The sequence below is a fragment of the Vigna umbellata genome, chromosome 6, assembly GCF_029865625.1.
Source record: "Vigna umbellata cultivar VRB3 chromosome 6, Vumbellata_1.0, whole genome shotgun sequence".
Taxonomy (NCBI): Eukaryota; Viridiplantae; Streptophyta; class Magnoliopsida; order Fabales; family Fabaceae; genus Vigna; species Vigna umbellata.
The window spans coordinates 19,306,717-19,327,731 of NC_142170.1; the positions used below are offsets into that span (position 1 = coordinate 19,306,717).

Genomic DNA, 21,015 nt, shown 5'->3' on the forward strand with positions numbered 1-21,015 from the left:
CCAGAGCTCTTTATTGTGTGCTTGAGGTTGCAGACTCTCTGTTTGGTTTCTCTACTTCTGTTGCTCGGCTTGCTTGGTCCATTGATTCTCTACTATGGAAGAAATAAGAATCTCTAGAGCAATTATGATTTCAATTTGGATTTCTATTTTAGAGGTCTAGTCTAAGAGTTCAAATGTTGTGTTTTGCTCTTGGAATAGTCACTTGGCACTACTACAGTCATTTTTATGTTGCTTTGTTATTTATGACTTGAGAAATGAGCTTTGTGTGGGGTTTAGCCACTGACTTTCATATGCTTATTAGTCTTTGATTATAAATTTAACCTTAATTAAATGTTACATGGGTTTTTCTCTCTTATATTATATGCATTTGTACGAATTTTATATATCTTGTAAAACCTTATGCATCATGTTGTAGTTCCATGGTTTATGATTTTGTATCCCCTTTCCAAGTCTGAATAGAATCCCAAGTTGAATTCCTTGGTGTATTGCTAACATTACTCTAAAATTATCTAAATTATATAATGCTAGAGGAGAAAGGAATAATCAACAAAACATTAACTTAATGTCCAATTAGGCCATTGATCAACCTTAAACTCATATTTCATTCCAAACTATTTGGAAACACAATCAGGCAATGTTCATGACATTGATGGTCGCGAAAAAAAAACAAAAAAACTAATTTAGTCTTAAAGCAAACCGTAATGAGGTGTTTATAGCCCTAGAAGAAGAGTAGTCCATTAATCCTCTATCTAAACAAAACAAGTTATAAAGTGAGATACTAATATAGTCAGAAAGTAAATAGTCACTAGATTACAAACCTCAACTTTCAAATCACATCAACGAAAAAATAAATAGTAGAGTAAATTGCACTAACCACCTCTTAAAAATACAAAAAACATTCCTGAATTTTTCCATCCCTGCACAACTCCCTTAATTGTTTAAAAAACATTATACTAACATTCTTACGCATTACAGTAACAACCCTAATTGTTTGAAAGGATTACACCGTCTACCCCTATAAGGAAGATGTTAATAAGCAGAAGGTGCTTGTGTAATTTCACATAACCTTACGACTGCTTAGTGTAATTTATTCTACAACCACCTCCACCTTTTTAACATTTACAGTAACTTTAGAAGGAGAACAGAACACGAAACAAGAGGAAAGAGAGGATCCAGTAGGTTAAAGTAGAGAGGGATAATTACAAGGGAAGATAGGAAGAAACAAAGGCAGAGAGAGGGATCATGTATTAGGAAAGGGTCGTGCAACAATTAGGGCAATTAGGGTATTTTGATCAAAATGGGTGATACGACCTTGGAGTAACAATCCAAAGTAATTCACCCATGGAAACAATTCAGCATGGCACAAACCTCATTAGGGAGGAAAAAAAGTAATTGGATCATGCCATTCATCAAGTTGGCAGAAAAAATCGACAACCGTGAACTGCAAGATTGCCAAACTCTCTAGTTAACTAACAAACTTTTATGTAATTTTGGATTGAGGAAAGAAGTTAATTGTATCTCTCAGTAGATAAACTTGGCTGAACACATTAAACCCATTAACACATGTTGTATAGAAGAATCATATTATGATTTCATGTCAATCCACATTTACAATCTCAAACATGCATAAAACACTGGCATTTAAAAATTAAAATACATTGAATATATATTTGTTTTGTTCTAGAAAAACAAACCGATATCTACCATTTATCAGTGACCTTAACTACCAACTTGCCATCATAGTGCATGTACTTCATGACATACCACGTATGCTTCAAATACAATTGAAGAAATTTCATTTTCAGTACGTTTTAATAGAACAAGAAGGACAAGTTGGATAACTTGGACAATCAAGAAACTGAATTATAAAAAATCAATTGAGTATTACACAACTGAATATGAAAAGAAAGCAAATATACCAATTAAAAGCTTTTATAACAGTAAAATAAAACAAAATTCTGAATGAAGTTTGTCAGGCTTCTGTTACTTTAAGAAACGCGAAAACGTTGAAGGTATAGAATTACAGAGTCAGGATCAGCACGAAACAATTGAATGGATTGCTCCACAAATTTGTCCTGTAACACCCCGAATTTGGCGTTACAATTTATGTTCCATAAAATACATATAATTTTTTTTTTCTAAATTTAATTTCAACATCAACAAAATATTAAGTTCTTTATTACAACACAAGTCTTCTGAAAATAAAATCCCACACAGTTCATAAACTTTTGAAATTTAAAATTTCCCACAGTTCGGAAATTCAAACACAGATTTATTTTAGAAATTCCCCATGTCTCCTTTTTCCCCCACAGATCTCTCATCTTCTAAGCAAGTCCAGAACCATCTGCTAATTCATCTGAAATAGTTTCTGCTCCCGTATAATATCACACATTATACGATCATTGCATTCACATGCACAAACACAAACAGTAGGGTGAGCTAACCGATTCAAGAAATATACATCATCCACAATCTTACTAACATCACAAGTGTGGCAATCAGTCAAATACATGCATCTCAAACATACTCAAAAACCAACTATTACACTGATACTTCATAATATTTCTCCAGTCAAAATCATCAGTCGATTCACTAGAGTCAATACAACATATTATTAATCTGCCTACTTACCAAAGCACAGCAGTCAACAATCCTTCTGTCTACTTACCAAAGTAGTATAACCATGATATACTGATTACTTACCAAAGTAATCTAACAAGGTGATTTTTATTATCTACTTACCAAAGTAGTACAACAAGATGATATTGTCTACTTACCAAAGTAGCACAATAAGGTAATATTGTCTACTTACCAAAGTAGTACAATGAGGTGATATTGTCTACTTAACAAAGTAGCACAATAAGGTGATATTGTCTACTTACCAAAGTAGCACAAGAAGGTAATATTCAGCCTACTTACCAAAGTAGTATGGTTTATGTTAAATTCACCTCTCATTTTCCCACCTACTTACCAAAGTAGTGTTCGGCTTCAAACCTTTCCCCTCTCGACTTACCAAAGTTGTAGGAAAATAAATAAAAATTCAGATTTACAATTATGGCAATAATGCCTATACTACCCATCCAAATTTACCATCAACTTATTTACAATTCATGACTTAACTCAAATAATTATGACAACTCAGAATGTTCAATATAATTAAATTTTATAATATAGAATATATTATATTACTCATCCTCCAATCTCCAAAATACAACTACACATACAATTTAAGGATATAATATCCAAGTTTTTTTTTTTTACTCAATGCAAATAAATTTACTATTTCGTGAATAGATTTTTCTTCACTCATATCATTAATTACAGATCTGAACCAATCAAACTAATAATCAGCATGTTTAACTCATATGGTAAAATTTTCAGTCCAATCCAACGGTTAATGAGGCGGAAATCATAATTTTTGTATAAATGATCCAAAAGCATAAATTAAGCAATATTGAGATCCCTGAGAAGATACGAAATTAATATCTCTAAATCTGTAACTCCGATCTAAAATCCGAACGGTCGAAGTATGCCACTATCTCTTAGGAACAACATACTAAAAGTTCAGATTAATCTAACGGTTATCTAAGTAGATATGGAGATTTTACCGAGGTAACTCAGAGACAGAAATTTAAGTGGTTCTCGGTTAAACTCAAAATGCGGAATGAATTCCTCTAAGCACAGACATCTAATTCCAAATTTGAACGGTCAAGATCACTTAATATGTCTTATGAACTACATACTAAAGTTTGCGCTCAATCTAACGGTAGATGAAATATATATGAAATTTGTACCATGATAGCTTAAGAACAACAATACAGTGTTCATCCGATTGTTTCACACTTTCGAAATTTCTTTCTCTAAACATAGACCTTCAATTACAAATCCGATCGGTCAAATTGTATTAATATGTCCTAAGAATCATATATCAAATTTTGAGGTTGATCTAACGATTAAATAGGTCAAAATCTATATTTTTACCGAGACAACTTAGTAACAGAACTACAGGGTAACTAATTTACTCAAAATTGCAGTATTTATTTCTCCTTCTATTTTCAAATCCGAACGGTCAAAGTTTAGTAATAGGTCTTAGGATTCACATACTAAAATTTTAGCTAAATCCAACGGTGAAAACAATTAATAGAAATTTTTCACCACAGTAACTCGAAAATAAGAAATTATAATCATGAAAACCAAATTTTGTTAGCAAAAATCAAAGATGAAGTTTTGATGATGAACAGATTTGCACAAGTCAAGATCCATAAAGACAAATTGAAGATCTCTGTATTTTATAAAGCTTTTATAATAATCAAAGTTGATGTAATAGTGCTCAAATATCTATTAGGGTTGATTCTTGTAATTTATATTTGATTTATTTAGCTAATTGATTATTCCTGAGAATAATCAATTAACACTAGCCGTTGGGGGTTTCAGATTTGAAAAACTAGCCGTTGGGGGTTTCAGATTTGAAAAACTAGCCGTTGTACTCATTATTAATCGATTAATATTTATGTTAATCGATTAAATGCGTTAGATGGCCCGTTTTCGAAGAATGGAAGGGTATTAGGCTGAGTCTATAAAATGGCTCACTCTTTATCTCAAAAATAACTCTTCCCTTGTGCTCTAGTACTCTGAACTCTTTTGAGAACTCTGTGAATTTGCTGAAGCTAAGGAAACTCTTGTCTGCAAAGTCCTGAAGTGGTACTGCGGTGACAGAGGAATAGCTTGATCATCCTTGGTGTGTCTGAGGAAGTGTCTGGAAGAGAATCATCCTTCGTGAAGCATTCGAAGGAGGTGATCATCCTTTGTGAAGATTCAAAGGAGGTGTAAGTTCATCTCTTGTGGTTTCAAGAGAGGTGGTAATTTCTAAACTGTTACAAATTGTTTTTCTGTGTGACTAATATTTGTAACTGTTTTGTGATAGTGAAAAAGGTTTATCTTGTTTGAGATAAGCGACTGGACGTAGGATCCTAGTGATCTGAACCAGGATAAAATCACCTGTGCAATTTTTCTCTTTCCCTTACTCTGTCATTTATATTTAATCATTCGCCCAGTAAGTAAAATTAAGAGAAAAATATTAAAAAGGCATAATAAAAGAATATAACCAATTCACCCCCCCTCTTGGTTTGTTACCACGCTAATAATTCCGCTGCAGCGATTCTAACAAATTTTACACAAGTCAATATATAACTACTGTCAACACCCAATTTCGTCCGGATTTACTAGATAAATTTATTTTATCGTAAAAAGAAAAATAAAAAAAATATCTGTATATAAAAAGAAAAAAATAACAAATAAACAAATAAATAGATAAATAAACAAGGGAAGAAGAAAATATAATAAATAAAATAAAAAATAACAAAAAAAAAAGAAAAACGTTCGTCCTCCATTGAGCGCGTTCGGTTCCATCCTCTACATGAAATCGATCGTCCTTTACCATGCGTCTCAGTGACGCTCGCCCGCTTGTGCTCAACCGTTCGGTCATTCAGTTTGATAGGACGTTCGTTAGTTCTCAGCCTCAACCGATCGCTCATCCTCAATTGTTCAGTATTTCGATCTCACCTTAAACGTTCGGCCATCCATGAGGCATTCACTAGTCGACCGTTCGGCCACTCGGTCCTTTAGGACGCTCGTCCTTCGTTTCAACCGTTCGGTCATCATCAAGCTTTCCACACACTACCGCTCGTCCAGCGAAGAGGACGCTCGTCCAGCGAGGCAGAAGAGGACGCTCGTCCAGCGAAGCGAACGCCCAGTCAGGCAGAAGAGGACGCTCGTCCAACGAAGCGAACGCCCAGTCAGGCAGAAGAGGACGCTCGTCCAACGAAGCGAACGCTCGTCCATAACCGCTCGTCCACAAATCACATACACAGTCAGAAAAAACGTTAGATTTATAACGGCGTTAAGTGGGTAGGATTCAATTGATACAAATTTCAAAACATAGGTATCAAATGCCTACATTTTTAAAACCGGGTACTAAACAGCAAATTACCTCTGAACATGGGGACTAAGTAGGTAATTAAGCCTTTTTATAAATAAGTAATTTAAAGTTTTTTTTTTATTTCAATTCATTTTAAAACGTAACAATATTTATAAACAGTTTTTTTGAAAAAGTTTGAATTAAATTTCTTATATCAAATGTCAATTTTTTTTCAATTTTGTTATTCTTCTTACTATGACTCGTTTTTTATGTATTAAAATACAATAAAAAAATAAGAATTTAGAAATAAAGAAAATAACAATCAAATGACCCATTTGCTTTTTAAGATATTTTATTTGACAAGACGTTTAAATTGTTTATGTAAAACTATTTTACTTTAACATAATTTGTTGATTGTATTATAATGGTATCTTTCACAATTTCAGTTTATAATTTTAAAGAATAAGATTAAGAATCTGCATGTCCTAAACCAACAGAAGTATTAGAACCATTTAAATTTTATTAAAAAATCTTGAATTTTTTTTAATTCAGATAAGTAACTATTAATTCAGATAAGTATTTAAATTTTTTGGTTTATATACACGCTTTAGCCCTATAAGAGCAATTGTAATTTTATATGATCAATTATTTTCTTAATTTTAATACCACTCCGTAACGAGATTCATGCCCATGCACTAACATAGAAGCGGTGAACTAATTTCATACGGAAAAATAAGTAACGCATAAAAGGTTTACGTTGCAAAGTTACGTTAGAATGATGTCTTGAACAATGATTGAGTAAAACCGTCATGGGTTTGTGGTGGTCAAAGAATGATTGAATAAGGGTAAGATGGAATTTATAGTTTTATAACGGTGCAGGAAAAAAAAAAGGTGTTGGAAGCAGCAGTCAATCCCATACCATACCAATAACGTGTAATCTATGGGATCTAAAATTCCATATTTCTTGGGGGATAGCATCCAATATTCACTCCCAGTGACTATGAACTATGAATCCTGCAAGTTGGCCTTAGCCTGTTGTAGCTTCAACAATTTGGCCACCAATCTCATTTAGACAGAAGCACACAACAATATTTTGTAATTGCTAAGTTAGTAAGGAAATTCTAGTTTGATGATGAACTGCTGACACGGTGGTTTGGCTGCACCATTGGATAGATGTAAAAGGATTCAATAACGGTAACGATGCACAGTAAATCTTGGTGGCATAACTAAATTCTGTAATACTCAAGACTTCCAAAAGATCAGAAATTCAGACTTCAAAACTTCAATATACAACCACTTTCATCATAGAATCTGAAGGAGTAATAATTAGATCGGGAAAAGTATAACTGTTCAAATTCTTAGAAAGTCCTCTGACTCAAAACCATCATGTCTCGCAAAGAGCAAGTTATTGCTTCCTTCCTCTTCCTTTCTTGCTTGGTTGAGCATCCATTTGCTCTTTTCCAGTGACTTCTGATAGATCAACTGCAGAATTACAAGTGATGGAGAATGTAGAAAGAAATCTCAGCACCAGACAAGAAAAACACAATCAATGTAAACCATAAAGGAATATTGCACTGAGTGGTTTCGTATTCTCAAAAGAATCTGTCTTTGACCAGTTTTATAGATAACACGAATGTTGCACAGAAGTCTTTTTAGTTAAAGCATCATCACATTAACAGCTTAGAGTAAGACATACCATCAGGACCACGGGCCATCAAAGCAAAGAACATATTGTTCAGTTTTTCCATCTTCTTAGCCTCCTGTGCTTGGTCTGTCTTGTACTTTAGACACTGTAAAAAGTACAACAATTGACAATTAGAAATTAAGATTACGAGGCTAATAATGTAAGAGGCAGTCAATCATAAAACAATGGAAAATGATGCTAATTGCTAGGAATATAATTATTACAAATCATTGAATAACAGATTTTGTTCTGCTAATTAAAATGAGAGCTCATACGCGGCTAAATTAAATTTTCACCACCAACAATCATGAGAATTTTATTAGTATATTATTTTCTTTGTCAGAATAATTATAATGTTAGAGTCATTATTAAGTCTAAGAAGGGAGTAGTGTGTTGGGAGCTGCTTCCTGTTGTACCTAGTTATGTCCCTAGGTATCTAGTAAACTTTTTTGATCTTTCATCTTCCCATTATATCAGATTTCTATCATTATAAATAGAAGATGATTAGAGGGGTCTTTCAAGCCCTCAAAAATATATTTCCTCTCCGTTTTAATCTTAAACTTCTTTTAAAAAACATTATACTAACATTCTTTATGCATTACAGTAACCACCCTAATTGTTTGAAAGCATTACACCGTCTACCCCTATAAGGAAGATGTTAATAAGCAGAAGGTGCTTGTGTAATTTCACATAACATTACACTGATTAGTTTAATTTATTCTACAAGCACCTCCACCTTTTTAACATTTACAATAACTTTAGAAGGAGAACAGAACACGAAACAAGAGGAAAGAGAGGATCCAGTAGGTTAGAGTAGAGAGGGAGAATTTCAAGGGAAGAGAGGAACAAACAAAGGCAGAGAGAGGGATCATGTATTAGGAAAGGTTCGTGCAGCAATTAGGGCAGGTAGGGTATTTTGATCAAAATGGGTGATACGACCTTGGAGTAACAATCCAAAGTAATTCACCCATGGAATCAATTTAGCATGGCACACAACTCATTAGGGAGGAAAAAAAAATAATTGGATCATGCCATTCATCAAGTTCGCAGAAAAAATAGACAACCATGAACTGCAAGATTGCCAAACTCTCTAGTTAACTAATGAACTGTTATGTAATTTTGGATTGAGGAAACAAGTTAACTCTATCTCTCAGCAGATAAACTTGGCTGAACACTTTAAACCCATCAAGACATTTTGTATAGAAGAATCAGATGATGATTTCATGTCAATCCACATTTACAATCTCAAACATGCACAAAAGACTGACATTTAAAAATTAAAATACATTGAATATATATTTGTTTTGTTCTAGAAAAACAAACTGATACCTACCGGTTATCAGTGACCTTAAGTACCAACTTGCCATCACAGTGCCTGTACTTCATGACATACCGTGTCTGTTCCAAAAACAATTGAAGAAGAAATTTCATTTTCAGTACGTTTTAATAGAACAAGAAGGACAAGTTCGATAACTTGGACAATCAAGAAACTGAATTATAAAAAATTAATTGAATATTGCACAACTGAATATGAAAACAGAGAAAATATACCAATTAAAAGCTTTTATAACAGTAAAATAAAACAAAAGTCTGAATGAAGTTTGTCAGGCTTCTACTTTAAGAAACGAGAAAAATTGTAGGTATAGAATTACAGAATCAGGATCAGCACGGAACAACTGAATGGATTGCTCCACGAATTTGTCCCACTCAGTAATGTAAACCATCGCACCAGACAGAGACTTCGAAACAATTTTCTGCCAATTGTCAAGCTGTGGTCAACTAAGTTTACCTGCGTGTCAATGAGAAAAAAATGAAAATATAAAAAACCAGTGTCACTAAATTGATAACAAAGTGTACATATGATGAAAAATTAGGATCTATAGTGAGCAATTAAATTTCTTTATCAACAAAACTAAAAAAACAACAAATTCAAAAGCATAGTCTCACACCTCCCAAAATTTCACACGAATATTATCAACCGAATGAACCAATCCACATTCTCCGACAAAAAGAAACTCACGTTTATAATAAAATAAAAAACTTGTCAAAAAAAACAAATTAGAATTATATTGAAGGAATATCTCATTCTTATCCATCTTTGATTTGTCTACAACCCTACTTTCTTAGTAAATTATGCAAACAACAATGCAAGTTACCCTATTAAAAGAGAGGAACATCACAAGAGAAGCCATTCAAGAAGTACCAGGTTCGTTGCTTTACTCTGACCGTCGATCCTATCCACGTGGCAGCTCCGGTCAGCTCTTCTTCTCCACCGGTCAGTGACGATTGGAGCACTGGGTAAATGGCTTGAACATTGGGAGCTTTCCTCTCTCACCTTTAGCATTGCCCTAGCTTTGGGTTCTTTCTTCAAATGAAAACGAGGGGAAGAGACCCATAAGGCAGCTGCTGCTTGTGCGCACCGTTTCACTAAAGTTGCAGACCCAACTTGTGCAATCAACCCAGTCTATGACAGCAGCGCCAATTCAGTGAATTCCAGCAGCGGTGCAGAAAGCTTCCTCGCGGCCCAGCTTAAGACGGCCCAATTCAGTGGCATCAGCACCAACTTCAAGCGTGGCAGCAGTGGCCCAAATGTTAATCAGCTTCAATTCAAACAGCCCAAAGAGTCCAGGAGCACCACTGCACAAAGAGTATTAATCCAAAATTAAAGAAAGAAAAGAAAATCAAATAAAAGAAAAGAATATTTATCAAAAAAATTTCTAAAAAAAATATTAATTTCCTAATTATTTAAAAATTCTACAAAATACACCTAAAAACCTATTTTTAACTAAAATTATACAAAACTAAAGAATTTAAAGAAAAACCTAAATCTAGCCTAATTCTAAACAAGTAAAGACTAAAATAGACTAACATAGACTCCTAAACACCTAAAAGAATGCAAATTTAAGGAGTTATCACCCACTTAATTGCATAAAGTAAATATTCACAAAGTGGGGACCTACCACTGTCAATAACAGCATGTCATGAAATCCTTCTAACATGACTCTCATTCATTCAACAATGACGTGGCAATAACAATTTAAGAATCAATGGAAATCAAATGATCCATGAAAAGTAAAAGACGTTATCAATTCGAGTCAATTTTGATCCATAGCAAAACAATCAAAATCGATTCAGTGCTTACCTACGAACTACAAGAAACAAAATGAGGCAGTGAAAACCTTTCGATGGAACACTTTGCGTAGTGCCAAAGCCGAAAGCTCGTAGGCACTGCAAGCAAGCCTTTTATACAGTAAAATTGGGTTAGACTTAGATATGCTTAAATGAAAAACCCGATTTCTATTTCGTTATGTTTTAGAGAGGCGTTTTAACTTCTACATATGATTCTATAACTCTATCATGCCTTAACGAGTTTGACCATGCTTAGAATAGATGTTGAGAAAAACAGGTAGAATTGTAAAAAACGTGGAATTTCAGAGCTTTTAAGTTTGTGTGGATCTTGTTTGAGAGCCAACTTTTGGAACCGCGTTAAGTTTCTTTTTCATTTTGGGCTCTTGTAAACCTATGCCCATAAAACCCACTATCAACAGAGAAAAACACCTTCAATGACCTGACATCACTACATCCTTTTCAAACTCTATTGCAACATGTGTCATCTCTTACTAGGCCCCCAAAATGCATTGGATGAACCACTGCAACCAGAGCTCTTTATTGTGTGTTTGAGGTTGCAGACTCTCTGTTTGGTTACTCTACTTCTGCTGCTCGGCTTGCTTGGTCCATTGATTCTCTACTGTGGAAGAAATAAGGATCTCTAGAGCAATTATTATTTCAATTTGGATATCTATTTTAGAGGTCTAGTCTAAGAGTTCAAATGTTGTGTTTTGCTCTTGGAATAGTCACTTGGCACTACTACAGTCATTTTTATGCTGCTTTGTTATTTATGACTTGTGAAATGAGGTTTGTGTGGGATTTAGCCACTGATTTTCATATGCTTATTAGTCTGTGACCTTTGTTATGTCTACATGGAGCAACTTCCTGGATTTGTTGCTCATGAGAAGTCATTTATATGGTATGTAGTCTAGACATCTAGGATTATTTTCATCTGAGGGCTAAAATTTGTTTAAGATTTGGATTGTGTTAGGATATTTACCCTATTTATCATCATTATATTGTGTCAAGGGTTACCCTATTTATCATGATTATATTGTGTCTAGGGTTGCCCTATTTATCATGTACTCTTGTATAAATTTATTCTTATAAATAGAAGATTAAGAGAATGATTAATCAAGCCCTCTAGAATTATTTTACAGATTAATTCTCAAGTGATTGCTATCTTACAAAAGTGCTTTCATTGGCAATAATAGAATTTTATTTTAAATGGTCTTTCCCTATTCCTCTTAATGCTTCAGTTTAATATAATCTAGTAGGTTCAAGGATTCCTTGATACCACTTTCATTTAGGCCCCATCAAAGAACATGTTGAACTCCATAAAACAATGTTCTTTCCACTCTAATGAATCTCCTCACAATTTCATCAATATCCAAGCTATAATTGGATTGGTGGTCTCAATTACTTGAAGGTTTTGAATGGTTAGATATCTCAACCATGCCACCATTTGGACGAGTGCAGAGAATGCACAAGCCCTATACATGTTGAACTCAAGTCGACATAGATATAAAAGGGTGCATGGAAGGGACTAACTTCAGACCACCAGGCTTAAAAGGCATAAGAACCAATTCTCCTAAAAGCTTAAGCAACTAGATGTACACCTATAAATGGGTTTGTATCATTAAAAAATTAATGAGACTCGTCATTGAGAGTTGAGATCCCATTATTTTTACCCAATAGTAGAGTGTAATGGAAATAATTTGTTAGTGCATTGCATGGTATACAGAATCACATATGATTCTATAACTCTATCATGCCTTAACGAGTTTGACCATGCTTAGAATAGATGTTGAGAAAAACAGGTAGAATTGTAAAAAACGTGGAATTTCAGAGCTTTTAAGTTTGTGTGGATCTTGTTTGAGAGCCAACTTTTGGAACCGCGTTAAGTTTCTTTTTCATTTTGGGCTCTTGTAAACCTATGCCCATAAAACCCACTATCAACAGAGAAAAACACCTTCAATGACCTGACATCACTACATCTTTTTCAAACTCTATTGCAACATGTGTCATCTCTTACTAGGCCCCCAAAATGCATTGCATGAACCACTGCAACCAGAGCTCTTTATTGTGTGCTTGAGGTTGCAGACTCTCTGTTTGGTTTCTCTACTTCTGTTGCTCGGCTTGCTTGGTCCATTGATTCTCTACTATGGAAGAAATAAGAATCTCTAGAGCAATTATGATTTCAATTTGGATTTCTATTTTAGAGATCTAGTCTAAGAGTTCAAATGTTGTGTTTTGCTCTTGGAATAGTCACTTGGCACTACTACAGTCATTTTTATGCTGCTTTGTTATTTATGACTTGAGAAATGAGCTTTGTGTGGGGTTTAGCCACTGACTTTCATATGCTTATTAGTCTTTGATTATAAATTTAACCTTAATTAAATGTTACATGGGTTTTTCTCTCTTATATTATATGCATTTGTACAAATTTTATATATCTTGTAAAACCTTATGCATCATGTTGTAGTTCCATGGTTTATGATTTTGTATCCCCTTTCCAAGTCTGAATAGAATCCCAAGTTGAATTCCTTGGTGTATTGCTAACATTACTCTAAAATTATCTAAATTATATAATGCTAGAGGAGAAAGGAACAATCAACAAAACATTAACTTAATGTCCAATTAGGCCATTTATCAACCTTAAACTCATATTTCATTCCAAACTATTTGGAAACACAATCAGGCAATGTTCATGACATTGATGGTCGCGAAAAAAAAACAAAAAAACTAATTTAGTCTTAAAGCAAACCGTAATGAGGTGTTTATAGCCCTAGAAGAAGAGTAGTCCATTAATCCTCTATCTAAACAAAACAAGTTATAAAGTGAGAAACTAATATAGTCAGAAAGTAAATAGTCACTAGATTACAAACCTCAACTTTCAAATCACATCAACGAAAAAATAAATAGTAGAGTAAATTGCACTAACCACATCTTAAAAATACAAAAAACATTCCTGAATTTTTCCATCCCTGCACAACTCCCTTGATTGTTTAAAAAACATTATACTAAAATTCTTTATGCATTACAATAACAACCCTAATTGTTTGAAAGGATTACACCGTCTACCCCTATAAGGAAGATGTTAATAAGTAGAAGGTGCTTGTGTAATTTATCATAACCTTATGACTGCTTAGTGTAATTTATTCTACAACCACCTCCACCTTTTTAACATTTACAGTAACTTTAGAAGGAGAACAGAACACGAAACAAGAGGAAAGAGAGGATCCAGTAGGTTAAAGTAGAGAGGGATAATTACAAGGGAAGATAGGAAGAAACAAAGGCAGAGAGAGGGATCATGTATTAGGAAAGGGTCGTGCAACAATTAGGGCAATTAGGGTATTTTGATCAAAATGGGTGATACGACCTTGGAGTAACAATCCAAAGTAATTCACCCATGGAAACAATTCAGCATGGCACAAACCTCATTAGGGAGGAAAAAAAATAATTGGATCATGCCATTCATCATGTTCGCAGAAAAAATCGACAACCGTGAACTGCAAGATTGCCAAACTCTCTAGTTAACTAACAAACTTTTATGTAATTTTGGATTGAGGAAAGAAGTTAATTGTATCTCTCAGTAGATAAACTTGGTTGAACACATTAAACCCATTAACACATGTTGTATAGAAGAATCAGATTATGATTTCATGTCAATCCACATTTACAATCTCAAACATGCATAAAACACTGGCATTTAAAAATTAAAATACATTGAATATATATTTGTTTTGTTCTAGAAAAACAAACTGATATCTACCGTTTATCAGTGACCTTAACTACCAACTTGCCATCATAGTGCCTGTACTTCATGACATACCACGTATGCTTCAAATACAATTGAAGAAATTTCATTTTCAGTACGTTTTAATAGAACAAGAAGGACAAGTTGGATAACTTGGACAATCAAGAAACTAAATTATAAAAAATCAATTGAGTATTGCACAACTGAATATGAAAACAGAGCAAATATACCCATTAAAGGCTTTTATAACAGTAAAATAAAACAAAAGTCTGAATGAAGTTTGTCAGGCTTCTGTTACTTTAAGAAAGGAGAAAACGTTGAAGGTATAGAATTACAGAATCAGGATCAGCACGGAACAACTGAATGGATTGCTCCACAAATTTGTCCCACTCAATTATGTAAACCATCGCACCAGACAGAGACTTCGAAACAATTTTCTGCCAATTGTCAAGCTCTGGTCAACTAAGTTCACTTGCATGTCAATGAGAAAAAAATGAAAATATAAAAAATCAGTGTCACTAAATTGATAACAAAGTGTACATATGATGAAAAATTAGGATCTATAGTGAGCAATTAAATTTCTTTATCAACAAAACTAAAAAAACAACAAATTCAAATGCATAGTCTCACACCTTCCGAAATTTCACACGAATATTATCAACCGAATGAACCAATCCACATTCTCCGACAAAAAGAAACTCACGTTTATAATAAAATAAAAAACTTGTCAAAAAAAACAAATTAGATTTATATTGAAGGAATATCTCATTCTTATCGATCTTTGATTTGTCTACAACCCTACTTTCTTAGAAAATTATGCAAACAACAATGCAAGTTACCCTATTAAAAGAGAGGAACATCACAAGAGAAGCCATTCAAGAAGTACCAGGTTCCTTCAAGGATCCAAAACCCACCAATGCCACATTGCAAGCCATTTAAGCCTACACTTTGAACACACACACTCACAAGTGACTAGCTAAAAAAAAGAAAACTCACTTAATTGCATAGAGTAAATACCCACATAAGTGGGGACCTACAACTATCAATAACAGCATGTCATGAAATCCTCAGTACATGACATCCAAAACAAAAATGGAAAAATCCTTCTAACATCACTCTCATCATTCAACAACGACGTGACAATAACCATTTAAGAATCAATCCAAATCAAATGATCCATGAAAAGTAAAACATATTATCAATTTGAGTCAATTTTGATCCATAGAAGAAAAATGAAAATCGATTCAGTGTTTACCGCGAACTACGAGAAACAAAATGAGGCAGTGAAAACCCTTCGATGGGAGCACTTCGAGCGTTTTCTATTCAATCCGAAAGAGCCTCAATAGTGGCAAAGCCGAAAGCTCGTAGGCACTGCAAGCAAGCCTTTTAAACAATAAAATTGGGTTAGACTTAGATCTGCTTAAAGGAAAAACTCAGTTTTTTTCGTCATGTTTTAGAGAGGCGTTTTAACTTCTGCAAATAGGAAAAATAAAATACACAGATATCCCCAAAAGTTTACCTTTTTCTTTTTTTACAAATAAGGACTTTAAATTTTAATTAATTAATGCTGAACGAAAGCTTATCACATTTGTAAATGTATACCTGGAACTTTAATTTTAGTCCAAGATCCTTAAAGATTATCATTTTTATAAAGGCTTAATTACCTACTTAGTCCCCATGTTCGGAGGTAATTTGCTGTTTAGTACCCGGTTTTAAAAATGTAGGCATTTGATACCTATGTTTTGAAATTTGTATCAATTGAATCCTACCCACTTAACGCCGTTATAAATCTAACGTTTTTCTGACTGTGTATGTGATTTGTGGACGAGCGTTTGTGGACGAGCGACGAGGACGCTCGTCCAGCGAAGAGGACGCTCGTCCAGCGAGGCAGAAGAGGACGCTCGTCCAGCGAAGCGAACGCCCAGTCAGGCAGAAGAGGACGCTCGTCCAACGAAGCGAACGCCCAGTCAGGCAGAAGAGGACGCTCGTCCAACGAAGCGAACGCTCGTCCATAACCGCTCGTCCACAAATCACATACACAGTCAGAAAAAACGTTAGATTTATAACGGCGTTAAGTGGGTAGGATTCAATTGATACAAATTTCAAAACATAGGTATCAAATGCCTACATTTTTAAAACCGGGTACTAAACAGCAAATTACCTCTGAACATGGGGACTAAGTAGGTAATTAAGCCTTTTTATAAATAAGTAATTTAAAGTTTTTTTTTTATTTCAATTCATTCTAAAAACGTAACAATATTTATAAACAGTTTTTTTGAAAAAGTTTGAATTAAATTTCTTATATCAAATGTCAATTTTTTTTCAATTTTGTTATTCTTCTTACTATGACTCGTTTTTTATGTATTAAAATACAATAAAAAAATAAGAATTTAGAAATAAAGAAAATAACAATCAAATGACCTATTTGCTTTTTAAGATATTTTATTTGACAAGACGTTTAAATTGTTTATGTAAAACTATTTTACTTTAACATAATTTGTTGATTGTATTATAATGGTATCTTTCACAATTTCAGTTTATAATTTTAAAGAATAAGATTAAGAATCTGCATGTCCTAAACCAACAGAAGTATTAGAACCATTTAAATTTTATTAAAAAATCTTGAATTTTTTTTAATTCAGATAAGTAACTATTAATTCAGATAAGTATTTAAATTTTTTGGTTTATATACACGCTTTAGCCCTATAAGAGCAATTGTAATTTTATATTATCAATTATTTTCTTAATTTTAATTACCACTCCGTAACGAGATTCATGCCCATGCACTAACATAGAAGCGGTGAACTAATTTCATACGGAAAAATAAGTAACGCATAAAAGGTTTACGTTGCAAAGTTACGTTAGAATGATGTCTTGAACAATGATTGAGTAAAACCGTCATGGGTTTGTGGTGGTCAAAGAATGATTGAATAAGGGTAAGATGGAATTTATAGTTTTATAACGGTGCAGGAAAAAAAAAAGGTGTTGGAAGCAGCAGTCAATCCCATACCATACCAATAACGTGTAATCTATGGGATCTAAAATTCCATATTTCTTGGGGGATAGCATCCAATATTCACTCCCAGTGACTATGAACTATGAATCCTGCAAGTTGGCCTTAGCCTGTTGTAGCTTCAACAATTTGGCCACCAATCTCATTTAGACAGAAGCACACAACAATATTTTGTAATTGCTAAGTTAGTAAGGAAATTCTAGTTTGATGATGAACTGCTGACACGGTGGTTTGGCTGCACCATTGGATAGATGTAAAAGGATTCAATAACGGTAACGATGCACAGTAAATCTTGGTGGCATAACTAAATTCTGTAATACTCAAGACTTCCAAAAGATCAGCAAAAGATCAGAAATTCAGACTTCAAAACTTCAATATACAACCACTTTCATCATAGAATCTTAAGAAGTAATAATTAGATCGGGAAAAGTATAACTGTTCAAATTCTTAGAAAGTCCTCTGACTCAAAACCATCATGTCTCGCAAAGAGCAAGTTATTGCTTCCTTCCTCTTCCTTTCTTGCTTGGTTGAGCATCCATTTGCTCTTTTCCAGTGACTTCTGATAGATCAACTGCAGAATTACAAGTGATGGAGAATGTAGAAAGAAATCTCAGCACCAGACAAGAAAAACACAATCAATGTAAACCATAAAGGAATATTGCACTGAGTGGTTTCGTATTCTCAAAAGAATCTGTCTTTGACCAGTTTTATAGATAACACGAATGTTGCACAGAAGTCTTTTTAGTTAAAGCATCATCACATTAACAGCTTAGAGTAAGACATACCATCAGGACCACGGGCCATCAAAGCAAAGAACATATTGTTCAGTTTTTCCATCTTCTTAGCCTCCTGTGCTTGGTCTGTCTTGTACTTTAGACACTGTAAAAAGTACAACAATTGACAATTAGAAATTAAGATTACGAGGCTAATAATGTAAGAGGCAGTCAATCATAAAACAATGGAAAATGATGCTAATTGCTAGGAATATAATTATTACAAATCATTGAATAACAGATTTTGTTCTGCTAATTAAAATGAGAGCTCATACGCGGCTAAATTAAATTTTCACCACCAACAATCATGAGAATTTTATTAGTATATTATTTTCTTTGTCAGAATAATTATAATGTTAGAGTCATTATTAAGTCTAAGAAGGGAGTAGTGTGTTGGGAGCTGCTTCCTGTTGTACCTAGTTATGTCCCTAGGTATCTAGTAAACTTTTTTGATCTTTCATCTTCCCATTATATCAGATTTCTATCATTATAAATAGAAGATGATTAGAGGGGTCTTTCAAGCCCTCAAAAATATATTTCCTCTCTGTTTTAATCTTAAGCTTCTTTTATGCATATTATATTCTTCTTTAGAGAATCTGATAGAATAATTTTATTGGCAGAGTTATATACCACCCGAATTAAAAGGGCAACCCAACTGAAACATTAATGGGTAACTTCACGTGTATTGCCGTAGTTAAAGAAGTATGGAGTTACTTAAGATTAAAAACAGAGAAAACACTTTTGGAGGGCTTAAAGGACCCTCTTATGGTCTTCTATTTATAACAATAAAGAGCTGATACACTAGGGAGATGAAAAAATCAAAGGACTGTACTTGACTGCTAGGAACAGAACTAGGTATAGTTGGAAGAGACTTCCCAACACACTACTCCCTACTTTAGACTTAGTGATTACACTAGCATACACAGATTTAATTATTATTCCAACAAAATTGATATTATATAATCAACATAATCTAGATTATATATGTATTATTAGGAATGTTTTTATTTATTTCCATATCACATATTTATTTTCAGAGGATATCAAATTTCATCTATTCATTGCATTCATTCCTTTTTCTAGATAGATATAATTGAAACACCCACGTTGCTTCATAAACACGGTCTCAGCTCAATGTTTCTTTCTTTTCTAAAGTTTATCATAAGATCTTGTTTTTCGGAAATGTGTCCGGTAGACCCATTTGTCTTTGAAGGTGTACCAGAGGTGCCGGATGCCGTACGGAAGGACGCCCACATAGACGGCGCCATATGTACCGATAGAGGACGTCTACCCAAAGTAGAACGTCCGCCCAAGAGCTGGACGTCCGCCCAAAGAGTGGACGACCGCCCAAGAAGTGGACGTCCGCCAAACAGTCTGGACCGAGCGTCCTTAGGAACCGGACGTCCGTCCAAGGACGTCCGTCATCCGCCAGTCCGCCCAATAATCTGATATGCGTTCACGAGCTGGGCGTCCGCCCTAGGAGTGGACGACCGCCCAAGAGTTGGACGTCCGCCCAAAGAGTGGACGTCCGCCCAAGAGTGGACAACCGCCCAAGAGTTGGATGTCCGCCCAAGGAGTGGACGACCGCCCAAGGAGTGGACGACCGCCCAAGAGCTGGACGTCCGCCCAAGGATTGGACGTCCGCCCGAGAGCAGGACGCCCACCTAGGGTAACATCCCTGACCGTCCATCATTCCCAACCGACGCACGTTGCTGATTACACGGTTAAATGCTAATGACACATTAAAGTCCTTAACGAAGATTAAGGTATTATTGGGCCGTCCCAAGGCCCCCAAAAGGTAAAAGCCCATTACAATTCGCTATAAATAAAGGTCTCAGGTATGAACTCTAGACTAACTTGAATAACGATGCATACACGCATTACAATCGCTCTGTCATAATACTGACTTGAGCGTCGGAGTGCCTTTAGCAGGTACCCGGCCCCTCCCCAACTCGGAGTGTGGAGTAGCACTTGGAGTAGGAGGATGTCCGCCCAACTTGGAGTGAGATGCAGCGCCAGAGGACGTCCGCCCAACATGGAGGAGGAGCAGCACCAGAAAGCGTCCGTCCGCCTTTGTGCCGTCCGTCCAATCCACTGGAAGAGCCGCAAGCGTTCGCCTGCCCGTCATCAATCAACCGTCCGCACGCCATCGACCTCCTGCAACGATCGTTCACAATTCAAGTGTGTTTTTGCGGGGTCCGCCCGGATCCAGTCGAAACAGAAGGATTTTTATTTTTTTGCAAACCTTTCACAGGTTCCCTTTCACTATTTAGGCACAGCTTCCAATGAGTTTTTGACAACCACCACTCTTTCCAGCAAATATAGGGTTGTGATCGCATCGTGCCAATTCATCCACAAACATCATCCAAAATGCAAACCATGTTATGTCATCGCATTGGACATACAATTGATAGGTATTTGAAGCTAAATGGGAAAACCCTTCAATCACACAATATTGCCCAACCATATATTGTTAAGTCACCTGTTGCTCCTACCTTATTGGTTGATTTATCTACACCAATGTTTAAACACTTTATGGTATGCAACATGCCAATCCTCCAGTAACACTGCTTTGGTGGCACACACCGTAATTCATTCACTGGTCTCTCTCAATCTCCCTCCCTTGGTCCTTGGGTCATTGACTCCAGTGCAATTGATCATGTATCTAGTAATCCTTCTCTTTTCTCTTCCTTTACTACCGTTGTCAATTTTCCTTTTATAACTGCAATTAATGGTTCACAAACACAAGCTTGTAGCATA

At 34.9% G+C, this 21,015-nt stretch overlaps 1 protein-coding gene and 1 pseudogene across 2 annotated transcripts; both read right to left on the reverse strand.

Annotated features, from left to right (window-relative positions):
* Window positions 1-7,093: 7,093 nt before the first annotated feature.
* LOC148196906 (signal recognition particle 9 kDa protein-like) lies at window positions 7,094-9,391 on the reverse strand (annotated as a pseudogene). Its single transcript, XR_015780397.1, has 4 exons — window positions 9,254-9,391; window positions 8,931-8,999; window positions 7,614-7,707; window positions 7,094-7,399 (listed from the first exon to the last, which is right to left on the reverse strand). The product of XR_015780397.1 is annotated as a signal recognition particle 9 kDa protein-like (transcript).
* Window positions 9,392-17,400: 8,009 nt separating this feature from the next.
* LOC148196907 (uncharacterized) lies at window positions 17,401-20,405 on the reverse strand. The gene is made up of 3 exons (XM_088093540.1): window positions 20,192-20,405; window positions 18,268-18,429; window positions 17,401-18,053 (listed from the first exon to the last, which is right to left on the reverse strand). The coding sequence occupies exons 1-3, from the start codon at window positions 20,403-20,405 to the stop codon at window positions 17,977-17,979; spliced, it is 453 nt and encodes a 150-aa protein (XP_087949666.1). The 3' UTR covers window positions 17,401-17,976.
* Window positions 20,406-21,015: the final 610 nt, after the last annotated feature.